This window comes from Setaria italica, chromosome IV (assembly GCF_000263155.2).
Source record: "Setaria italica strain Yugu1 chromosome IV, Setaria_italica_v2.0, whole genome shotgun sequence".
Classification (NCBI taxonomy): Eukaryota; Viridiplantae; Streptophyta; class Magnoliopsida; order Poales; family Poaceae; genus Setaria; species Setaria italica.
The window spans coordinates 6,654,179-6,664,448 of record NC_028453.1 but is presented as its reverse complement, the minus strand read 5'-3'; the positions used below and the strand labels follow the sequence as shown (position 1 = coordinate 6,664,448).

General features: G+C 51.4%; 3 protein-coding genes across 5 annotated transcripts; 2 read left to right on the top strand and 1 right to left on the bottom strand.

Annotated features, from left to right (window-relative positions):
• Positions 1-241: 241 nt before the first annotated feature.
• On the top strand, positions 242-1,398 carry LOC101778787 (ethylene-responsive transcription factor ERF014). Its single transcript, XM_004964851.2, has one exon. It carries the CDS (start codon positions 393-395, stop codon positions 1,089-1,091), a length of 699 nt encoding a protein of 232 aa, XP_004964908.1. The 5' UTR covers positions 242-392; the 3' UTR covers positions 1,092-1,398.
• A 1,275-nt stretch (positions 1,399-2,673) lies between these two features.
• LOC101770699 lies at positions 2,674-5,232 on the top strand. Its single transcript, XM_004966721.1, has 2 exons — positions 2,674-3,522; positions 4,831-5,232. Exons 1-2 carry the CDS (start codon positions 2,674-2,676, stop codon positions 5,230-5,232), a joined length of 1,251 nt encoding a protein of 416 aa, XP_004966778.1.
• A 2,013-nt stretch (positions 5,233-7,245) lies between these two features.
• Positions 7,246-8,490, bottom strand: LOC101778387 (E3 ubiquitin-protein ligase RING1). Of its 3 annotated transcripts, none has more exons than XM_022825821.1 (2): positions 7,552-8,490; positions 7,246-7,448 (listed from the first exon to the last, which is right to left on the bottom strand). In XM_022825821.1, the coding sequence occupies exons 1-2, from the start codon at positions 8,405-8,407 to the stop codon at positions 7,390-7,392; spliced, it is 915 nt and encodes a 304-aa protein (XP_022681556.1). In that variant the 5' UTR covers positions 8,408-8,490; the 3' UTR covers positions 7,246-7,389. The 3 variants fall into 3 exon arrangements, with proteins under 3 accessions (XP_022681556.1, XP_022681557.1, XP_022681555.1); XM_022825822.1 differs by having other exon boundaries at positions 7,555-8,490; XM_022825820.1 differs by having other exon boundaries at positions 7,246-8,490.
• Between the last annotated feature and the right edge of the window lie 1,780 nt (positions 8,491-10,270).

Here is a 10,270-nt window from a genome sequence, read left to right as displayed (position 1 = left end):
TTTAGTGTGCGCATAAATGTTAACTTCCGTTCGGCACTTGCTCCTCTCCTAGTCCCGGACTATTATGCGTTCGTCACACAGTATCGCCCTGATGTGAACAGGGGAGGGTTTTCAAATGCTCAACCACTAAACAATGCTTAAACTAATGCGTGAGACGCTCACATTGACATTAGCACAGTCGTGACGTGCCATCCTATAAATGTGGATGTGGGCATCGCCAAAGTTTCGCCAAGCAGACAACAAGTAGCGGCATCACTGATCGAGCTAGCTCGGAAGAGAAACCTTGCATTGCATCGCGAACCATCGCCGTCGCGTCAGGGGAAACCAAGAAACCACAGCAAGCGTCGTTTGGGCAGGAGCCGGAGGGAGAGGGAGAGAGCGAGGTAGCGGCTATGGTGAAGACGACGCGGGCGAGCGATGACATCGCGGCCGCGGCAGCGCACGGCGGCAAGAGGACGTACAAGGGCGTGCGGATGCGGAGCTGGGGCTCGTGGGTGTCGGAGGTGCGGGCGCCGGGGCAGAAGACGCGGATATGGCTGGGGTCCCACTCCACCGCCGAGGCCGCGGCGCGGGCCTACGACGCCGCGCTGCTCTGCCTCAAGGGCTCCGCGGCCGCCGCCGACCTCAACTTCCCGCTCCGCCTCCCGTTCGACCTGCCCCCCGCCGCCATGTCGCCCAAGGCCATCCAGCGCGTCGCCGCCGCCGCAGCCGCGGCGGCCAGCAACGGCGGCGCGGACTTCGCGGCGTGCGCCGCCGCCGACAATAATGCCGACAGCGGCTGCAGCGGCACCGCCACCCCGGCGTGGAGCAACGGCTCGCCCAGCGACGCCTCCGCGGTCAGCTCCCCGGAGTCGACGTTGAGCAGCGAGAGTGAGCTCACGGCCCACTACGGCGACGGCGACGGCGACGCGGACTACTACAACTCGCTCGCGGACATCGACGCCTTCTTCCAGTCGCCCAAGTGCATGGAGTACGCCATGATGGACCCCTGCAGCGCCTTCTTCGCGCCGGCGCCGATGGCGATGGACGACGGATGCTGGGAGGAGGAAGGCGACATTGCGCTCTGGAGCTTCTCCACTTTCGACTGCTGAAGTGGCGTCAGAAAAGTGTGGAAGCAATCCAGTTACTGACTAATCGCCGATCAAGTGACCAAAACTGGTCATTGTTGGCACAAAAAGTATTAAAGTATAGTTAAATTCTATATATATTTGATAAATTTAATTCGATGTAAACAAATGTAATAACCTAATTAGTAATTATGCATTGTAGGGGGAGCTCTCATGGAGCTACATGTTTTAAGGTAGTTCCCATGGAGTTAACCTCTTTACAATTGCTTGTTATGAGTAAAGGCAGCTTTATTACAAGCATATAATTACACAAAATGGCTTATCATCATAACCATATAGTCCACACCCCGGCATTTTTCTCCATCCTTACACTCGAAGTTCTCAAACATCTGATGGGAATAAAAAGCCTTGCATATCTTCTTTCCTCCGCCTATCTTCCTCCTCTTTACGATTCAAAGTTGCCAAACGACGCTCTCACTTCCTTACATGATCCTCAGGGCATCCCTAATAGATTACTCATTACCCAATACCCATAATAATCTCTCTCTCCCTTTACCAATTATCAATACTATATTTTGCATTTTTGGTGATCATCGCTGCAGCGTACTACCAAAAATAACCGTTGGATAGGGGAGAATAGTGAATAACCTACATATGAGTGAAAGTGAGGTGTGTTTTGGTGATCACCAAAAATATTTTGGTAATAGGGATGGAATTAATAATCTACTAGAGTACATCACATCCCTCGAATGAATTTTTTTATATTGGTGATGAGATTGAGCAATCTGCTGGAGATACTATAAAATCCCAAATAGCAAAACCTCAAACTAATAACCGTGCACCCTAAATGTTGGAGATGGAGAAGATGGGCTTGAATGATAGTATTGTCAATGATGGAGGAGACGAGGTGGGAGTTGGGATTCGTTGCAGATAGAGAATCGTGGGGGCTGGTGAGGAAGTGAAAAACATCGAGCGTAGGAGAAGGAAGTTTGAGGATGATTTTTAATCTCGTTTTTACAGCAAGTGCAGGATCTCTACCTTCTCTTGGGGCTTGGGCTAGCGAAGGACAATCAAGCGGCCCTATACTCCTTTATCAAAAAGAAAGCGGCCCTATACTACCAATTTCGAAATAGAGGCCCATGCTACCAAATTTACTACCAATTTCGAAACAAAGGCCCATGCTACCAAATTTTGTGTCTGATGATACAAATGGGCTGGACTCATACAACACAAATCAGCCCATTCCAACGCCTCCAAACGGCACTAGTCCACCCGACAACTACTCTTTTATTATTGCTGCTCCCGCGTCAGATAACCATTTTCCGGCGAGGAATATGAAACTGGGACGAGTCGGAGTCGCTCCATGCGCTCGCAGCGTGGATCGCAAGCAGTCGGCACCACACGACCGGCTCCGACGATCCTGTTGTTCGTGTCAGAGTCGGAACACCCCGGCTAACCACTTTATAAGGCAAATCGAAGCAGCGGCGAGTCCAATCCTCTCCACAACCCTTCCAATCTTCCCCTCGGCCCTTGTGACACGCGACGCCGCCGTTCTTGCACATGTCGAGAAGCTCGCGGAGGCAGGCGATCAAACGCCGCGAGGTAGATGCCTGCGCCGGCGAGGAAGCGCGGGGAGTCGCGCGGCATGGTTGGGCCTGACCGCCGCCGCGTCGTCCACGACGGGCTCAGCACGAACACGAAGCAGATGACAGCCTTCGCTCCGGCCGGGATCTCCCGCCAGGATCCGCAGCTGATCCTCAGGAAGCGGCTACGCGAGGAGATGGAGGCGCTCCGCGGCCTCGTCAGGAAGGCCGAGCTCCTGTGCGGCAAGCGCCGCGCGGCACCTCGCTGCGGCAAGGACGACGGGCGGTTCTTGGAGGCGGAAGGCTGGTCGGAGTCGCCTACGGAGGCGGAGGGGACGACATGTGCCAAGAGGAGGAAGACGACGCCCGCCGAACCCAGGATGTCAGCGGACGAGATCGCCGACCTGGTCGCCCGAGTAGCGTCGCTCTCCGAGAACATGCCGGCGAGCATCCTCGAGTTCCTCGAGGAGTGTACCGGTCACGAAGATAGGAACAGAGGCGAGATCGACATCGGATCCATGAGGCGCTCGGCTATGTTCGAGCTGAAGAAGATGCTGGGCAAGTTCGCTAAAGAGGAGAAGCGCCGGTCGCCGCCGGATCAACAGGAAGACGGCGAGATCGTTGATATATGCGGTGACGCCTCTCCCTCGGCAGCGCAAAAGGTTCTTCGTTATCGTTCACCGCCGCGTTTACTCGAGGACGGCGAGATAGAGGAGGAGGCAGAGGACATGTCCGTCGACGTGTGCGGCGACGCGTCGCCTGTCGCCGAGAAGTTTGCCGGAACAGTAAACAGCCCAGGCAGTACCAGTAGCAGTTGCAGCGATTCATCACACTGTGACAGCAACGGCTCCGGCTCAGAAGACGAGAGCGTGGCAAGCAGCCCAGCTCCTGTCGTTCTTGCCTCTCCCATGGCAGTGGCACACAAGGTTCCGTGTTTACTTGAAGACGGAGAGATAGAAGAACGCGGCGGCGCCTCCCCTGTCGCAGCGGAGAAGTTCACCGATACCGTGATGCACAGCCCAAGAAGCAGCAGCAGCTCGTACGGATTGCCGACGATGAGAATGTCGGGAGCAGCCCGGTTCCTCCCACGGCCGGCTAAGGGTAGCAAGAATATAGAGCCCATTAAACTAATTTTTAATATCAAAACTAAGGTACGAATAATAATACGTATATCTCATAAAACATAACAATAGTGTAAAAAAAAATTAAAAATAATAATCATTATAATTACCTCAAATAAAAATATAATGCTTCAGTGCTTTATAAAAAATCATCTCCGGACATTTTTTATGTAAAATTTCAAGAACAATACCAAAATTAATGTCGTCCAAAACATCCTTCTCAATGCTGCACATAGCCAAGCCATTCAATATTTCTTGTAACATAGTTGATCGCAAACAATTTTTCAATAGTTTCAATTTGGAGAAACTTCTTTCAGCTGATGCTACTGTCACTGGAATAGTTAGAGAATCCGATATGCAGCTTTAAGAAACTGAAGAATCTCAGGTGTTGACATCAATTCTTCTGGCAAAGATACTCGCAACATTTTTAATTTAGAGAAAAAATCATCCAACTCAACATCAGACTTGTTATCAAGAGAAAAAGATTTTGCAAAAGTAGTACAACACTTTCATAGATCATTACCATCCAAGGACTTCAGATTTTCTAAGCACCTCTCTACGATTCTATGAACTGATCTTCTTGTTTTCTTTTTTTCTTTTCTGAGCACTTGACAAATGCTTCTTTGGCAACATTTATCATATTCAAATAAATACATTGAATTAGAAATTTTAACCCTAGCACAATCGGTATAAGCATAGCGCATATAAAAAAATAAATAAGAAAAAAATTGGAAATACTAATCAATCCGTGATGAGCGAATCAGATCGGTGTCCTTGCTGTTGCGGGTCGCCGCCTCGTCGGGTGAGGAGCCAATCGGATCAGCGTGGGCGTCTCCTCTCCTCAGCCAGAGCATGTCAATGGGTAGGCAGGGTCGCGGCGGCAGGAAACGATCAAACGAAACGTCGCCTGCAGTCTGCCCTTCGCTCGATGGATTAGGTTACGTAGAATAGGACTAGAAGGGAGAGTTACCTACGGCATGGATTACTTTACGATGAACCTTCGAATGTTTACTATACCAAATAAAAAATTATATGTACTAATTACCTATATGGTCTTAGACCTCTAGCTCCATGAGCCCCGGCGGTGGCACTGCCTGCTCCCTAGAACCGGGCCTGGTTTCTCCCAGTCTTCCTGAAGTAGACGACGAGCCCGAGATGGCACCGGAGGCGTTGCCGAATGCACGAGGTCAGAATCTCCTGCGGGCCGCGTCGTATCGTGATCTCGTCGCCAAGGCTTGTCGGATGCAGCGCAGGCTGCACAATCCGGAGAGGCTGAGAGCCTACGAAGAGCTGGAAGAGATGGAGAGGAACGCGAAGCCGATCAGCGACTGGATACACCCGATGCACCTGAGGCAGCTGGGGATCACCCCGGTGGAGTACGCCGTGACCTCTGAGCGGCGTGTTCCTGGTCGCGGCAGCCCGGTGCGGAGGCTACTTGGGTTCTTCCTGAAAGCAGAGTAGCAGGCCACGGTGGGGACTGGGGAGGAAGATGAAGAAGGTAGCGAAACAAGCTAGTTACTGAAGACCTAGAGGAAGGAAATTTAGGTAGAAATCTTGCATGATTTGTTGTTATTCATGTAACTCCGGCTGTACTTTCTTTCACGCAGAATCATGTACTTTGTGATGTTCTATGTTGCTCAGAGCCTAGCAAGTTAGTGAACCTGATTTATGTAAAGAATAAATCGTTGCATTTGTATTCTACTTCTTGTCATCTTGTATTATCCAGTGTCAAGAAAGTTGTATCACAGATTGACAATAATTATGTGTGTACAATCTGGCTGACTATATTTGGAGTATAGATGGTCAAATGGATGGCCTGTCACTACCCGGCCTGGCACTGTTGGGCCCAGTACTATTAGGCACTATTGATTAATTGTGTCGTGTCGTGTCGGGATGTCGTGCTGACCTGCCAGCCCAGACACTACACTATACCATTTTTATAGTGCCGTGCCCGCATTATAGACCTGGCGGCCATCATGCCCCGTACCGACCCCAGCACTATGCATTCACTCATTCCCTCAAAACTTCATCAATTTCATTGCAAATTCATATAGGTATACATCAATTCATCCATTTCATCATAAACTCGTATATGGATAGACCAATTCCATCATAAATTCATATATATATATATATATAAATATTTCATCAAACAGTATAATATACATCTATTTTATAGCACTATAGGTCAGGATAATCATGACATATAGTGTCTGATAAAAATCGTGTCGTGCCTGTACCGATATGGTGACCCAAGCATTACACTACGCATAGGGCCGTGCCGGCCCAGACACTATTGACACAGTGCCAGATCATGTTAGGGCCTGTTCGGTTCCTCTTGCTTATTATAAGCAGCTAAAAGTTGGTTATTTGGAATTGCTTATTTTTAGTCTAGCTGTTTGGATACCTTTGCTTATGAGCATTGAATGAGATGGATATTGTCATATTTGCCCCTTGTGTTGCTACCCCTCCTCTTTGCCTCCCCACGCTTCTTCTTCCTGCACACGCCCGATACCGGGGGCCAGCAGCGGGCAGGGAGCAGCAGCAGGTGGCCGGGGTGGTGGTGGGGCGGGAGCGGCGGGCGGAGGCTGTCCACCTGCACGGAGGCCGGCGGCGGGTGGCGCGGATCTGCGGGCGGAGGTCGGCGGCGACCAGCGCGGAGGAAGGGGAGGGACCGACGGCGGCGAGGATGGAGCTGGCGGTGGGGATGGAGCTGGCGACGAGGGAGGGGAGAGAGGAACTGGCGACGGGGAAGAGGGGAGAGAGGAGTAATAAAGTGCATTGAATGAGGGCAGGAGGTGTAAAGTGCACCTTTTAGTCCCCATAAGCAACCCAATAAGTAAGGGTGATTGGTTTCATAAGCAAATAAGTTGCTTATTTTTAGTTGCTTATGCATAAGCAACTCAAACCAAATAGGACCTTAGCGTCGTGCCTTTTAGTGTCGTGCTTGGGGCCGCCGCTGGACCTAGCCCATCTGGCCGTGTGTAGTTTGGGGTCCACGCACCTCCATCTCCTCTGCAAGAACACAGTCACGCCCGTAGACCGCCTCATCTCCTTCCCTACCATCGCTTCACCAAGTTTTGAGAGAACAGTTGCAGTCAGTGCAGTGGTGAACCGGCCGGCGATCCACCTCGTTTTCTCAATCCGACTTCTGTAGTTCTGTTGCAGTTGCAGTGGATCGAAGGCCCCTGCCTGTGTCGGAGACGACAGACCCGGTTCACCACTGCTTCCGCTCACCTTTCAATGCATGAGTAATTAGAGGCAACGTGGCTATTTCTTACTATTGCTGATGTGTGCAAAATTTATAAAAAATACTTATTTTGGGATAAAGGGAGTAGTTAATTTAACTATATTTGATGGCTTAATATCTGTGCAAACGGGAATTCGAACTGTGATTGATAGCTCCACTTTGCAATAAGCTAGCTAACCAGGGTAGAGCCCATTTGCAGTAGTTAGTACTTTATGGGAGGGTGGAAAAATGAAGTTACTTGCCTTTACATGCTCTTGTAGAGTTTCGTTTGCGTTTGCATTTGTACAAGCAAATAGCACCTAGCGTTCTTCACGTTCTTGCAGACCCGGTACTAGTAGGCACGAAGGTTCCATAATCGAGATGTTGGGCTAATCTTTCATCATGTACAGTTGGTGACTGTGGTCGTGTTGTCGCGTTTGCTCTGTTCCTGCTCCATACATGAGCTGACACATCTCAAACAAAGAACGAGAGCGCGAAAAAGCAAGCAGCGACGACGACAAAAGACTGCATGACAGCCGCCGCACAAGTACCACCTCCGGCGGCGTCACCGTCATCCGCTTCACTCCTCTCCCAAGCGTCCCCGTCCGGCCCGCGTGCCGATGCCAGCCAAGCCAGCGGCCCCCATCCGGCCATCACCACCGGCCCCGGCGGCGCCGCCCCGGTCGTCTCGCCACTGCCTTCCTCCCCGCCGCCCTCCCGTGATCCATCCGCCTGCTCAGCCGGCAGCTCCTGCCGGCAGACCGGGCACGAGTTGTGGAGCCGGAGCCACGGCACGATGCAGTCGGTGTGGTACGCGTGCTTGCACGGCAGCTCCCGCGCGGCCTCCCCGAGCTCGAACTCCTCCTTGCACACGGGGCACTGCGAGCCGTCGGACAGGTGCGCCGGGGAGACCCGCACCGTGGGGAGCGACTCGATGGCCGACTCCGGCGCGGGCGCCGGCCCGGGGCGGTCGTCCTGGGTGAGGCGCTCGATGAGGGCGTCCAGGTTCGGCCCGATGAGCTCGTCCCAGTCGACCATGGGTGGCGGTGGCGCGTCGTCGTCCGGGCGCCGCGTCGCCGGGGCCGGCGGCGGGGACGGGACGCGCCGCCGGCGGCGGCGGGGGAGCGGCGCGTCAGCGTCGGCCGTGGGGTCCCCGGTGTAGATGACCCACCGGCGGGGCCCGTCGTGCGGGAGGAACGGCGGCTGGAAGAACTGGTCGGGCGACGGGAGCACGGGCCGCGGCGCCGGCAGGTCGATCTCGTGGAGGAAGCGGCCGAAGCAACGCGGGCAGAAGACGTCCGAGGTCGGGTACGACACGGCGCGCACCGCGCGGCCGCACACGTAGCACCAGTACAGGCGCCATGTCCGCCGGCGCCGGCGCACGCCGGCGCTAGCGCCCGTGGACATGGGCGGCGCGCACGTGGAGGCGTGGAGCTAGTCGCCCCGGGCCGCCGCACGCCGTGACTTGAAGGAACCGAGGATCCAGGACGCGCACGAGACGGGACCTAGTATAAGAGGATTCTTGAGGGAATGGGACGGCGATTTGATTGCGACGGCGGCAAGGTTACCGAGTTGCGGCCCGGCGGGAAGGAATGGCTTTTGCGAGGAGATGAACACGATTCTGCCTTGCGGGGCGCGCTGTACGAACGCTGAAGTGACGCATTTTCCTTCCCTTGTGGAATTCCGGTGGCATTCGACTCAAGAACCGCCCGCGAGTGACCGGTGAATGGTATTTTTTGCGAGTGAAAGTAGTGACGTACTCGCCCCGATTTGAAATATTCGTCGACGTTGATTTTTTCTCAAAATATTTGAACATTCGTCATATTTAAAAGTTTATTATAAATATATGAAAGATAAAATTATGCTTAAAGTCCCTTCATGAAAAAAATAGTCATAAATTATGCTTCCTGTATCTTTGCAAGGTCATATATGTCTTTAAATCTGCGCTACTTCCGTGGTCACAATAACTTATTTCCACTGCGCTCATCAGGTAGCATCAGCTAGATATAGAATACCTCCTAGAGCAAGTAAATTGCTACACCTTAGCAGTCACGTAGGTCCTTACCGTAGTTACATAGGTCGTCTCATACAGTGCCACGTATGATTTTTTTTGCTGACGTGGATTGGAGGATAGAGGGTTAAGAAAGAGAAAGCAGTCGTTGTTTCGTGAGACAACCATCTCATAGGCTAGATCTTAGGACTATGAGACGACTACTCTACCATTGTACAAGTTGCGGCTGCCATGCAACTCATAATATTTCTTTCTTTTCTATGCATAAATTAAGGAAATGTAATTACTATAAGGCAACTTAAAAAGACAACTCATTATACATATTATTTGTTGAGTCGTCTCAAAATTAGTGTCAATGCATGAAACCGTGTATTAGACAACAATATTATACTTGCCCATACTTGTAACTAGTTGTGTTCTTGCCGTCTTGCTAGGCCGGCATGCACTATCTACCATCTTCAAAATTGTTTGTCATTTTGTCCCACTAAGAGCAACTCCAAGAGGCTGCTAATCTTACCCTAATACTTTTTTAGGGAAAAAGAGAAAAAAACGAACTCCAACAGTACACCCAAACCTTCCCCAATTTTTTAGCAACGCTAAAAAACAGCCTACCACCATGTATATTTTAGCGTTGGCATTCCTCCCCCAATCCTGATTCCCGCACGCTCGCGCGTCCCTTCCGATGGGCCCAATACGATGACGTGGCCTGTTTTAAAATATTAGGAGCTATTTATTAGCGATCTGCTGTGGATTGATATGTTTTTTGGAAATTTTTTTTTGGAAGAACCCCCAATACATAGTTTTGGGGAAGAATTTTTTGAGTACTCTTGGAGTTGCTCTAAGATAGAGACAAAGAGACCACATCGAGACCCCTATCCTCGGGGGTCCTACCTCGCTAGTCTAATTGGGCCACGTCGTCCTTTTTTCGTGACCTTCGGATCGTAGGTGAACCGGCCATCAAAGATTACCACTAGCACGTGCAATATAATTCATAAAACGATCCTCGGGCTTTTTTTAAATCAAAATAGGAAGTTCACGTCAATCCTTCCACAATGACAAACAAGCTCATTTTCTACGAACAGACCCTGGACTCTAAATATTTCAACTCGAAGAAGAGAAATTCAAATTTTGCATTGAATTTGCAAAAAATCACCCACTATTGCTTATGGGAAAACCCTCCACCCCCATCGCCCGCGCCGTGCACCCGACCCCTACCCCCCTCCCTCATTCCTTTCCCTCCCTCACTATGGGGGCTGCCC

Coding starts and splice junctions, on each gene's coding strand:
- LOC101778787 (XM_004964851.2), top strand. CDS start 393: ATGGTGAAGACGACGCGGGCGAGCGATGACATCGCGGCCGCGGCAGCG.
- LOC101770699 (XM_004966721.1), top strand. CDS start 2,674: ATGCCTGCGCCGGCGAGGAAGCGCGGGGAGTCGCGCGGCATGGTTGGG. Junction 3,523..4,830: donor GCTCAGAAGACGAGAGCGTG/GCAAGCAGCCCA, acceptor ATATGGTCTTAG/ACCTCTAGCTCCATGAGCCC.
- LOC101778387 (XM_022825820.1), bottom strand. CDS start 8,407: ATGTCCACGGGCGCTAGCGCCGGCGTGCGCCGGCGCCGGCGGACATGG.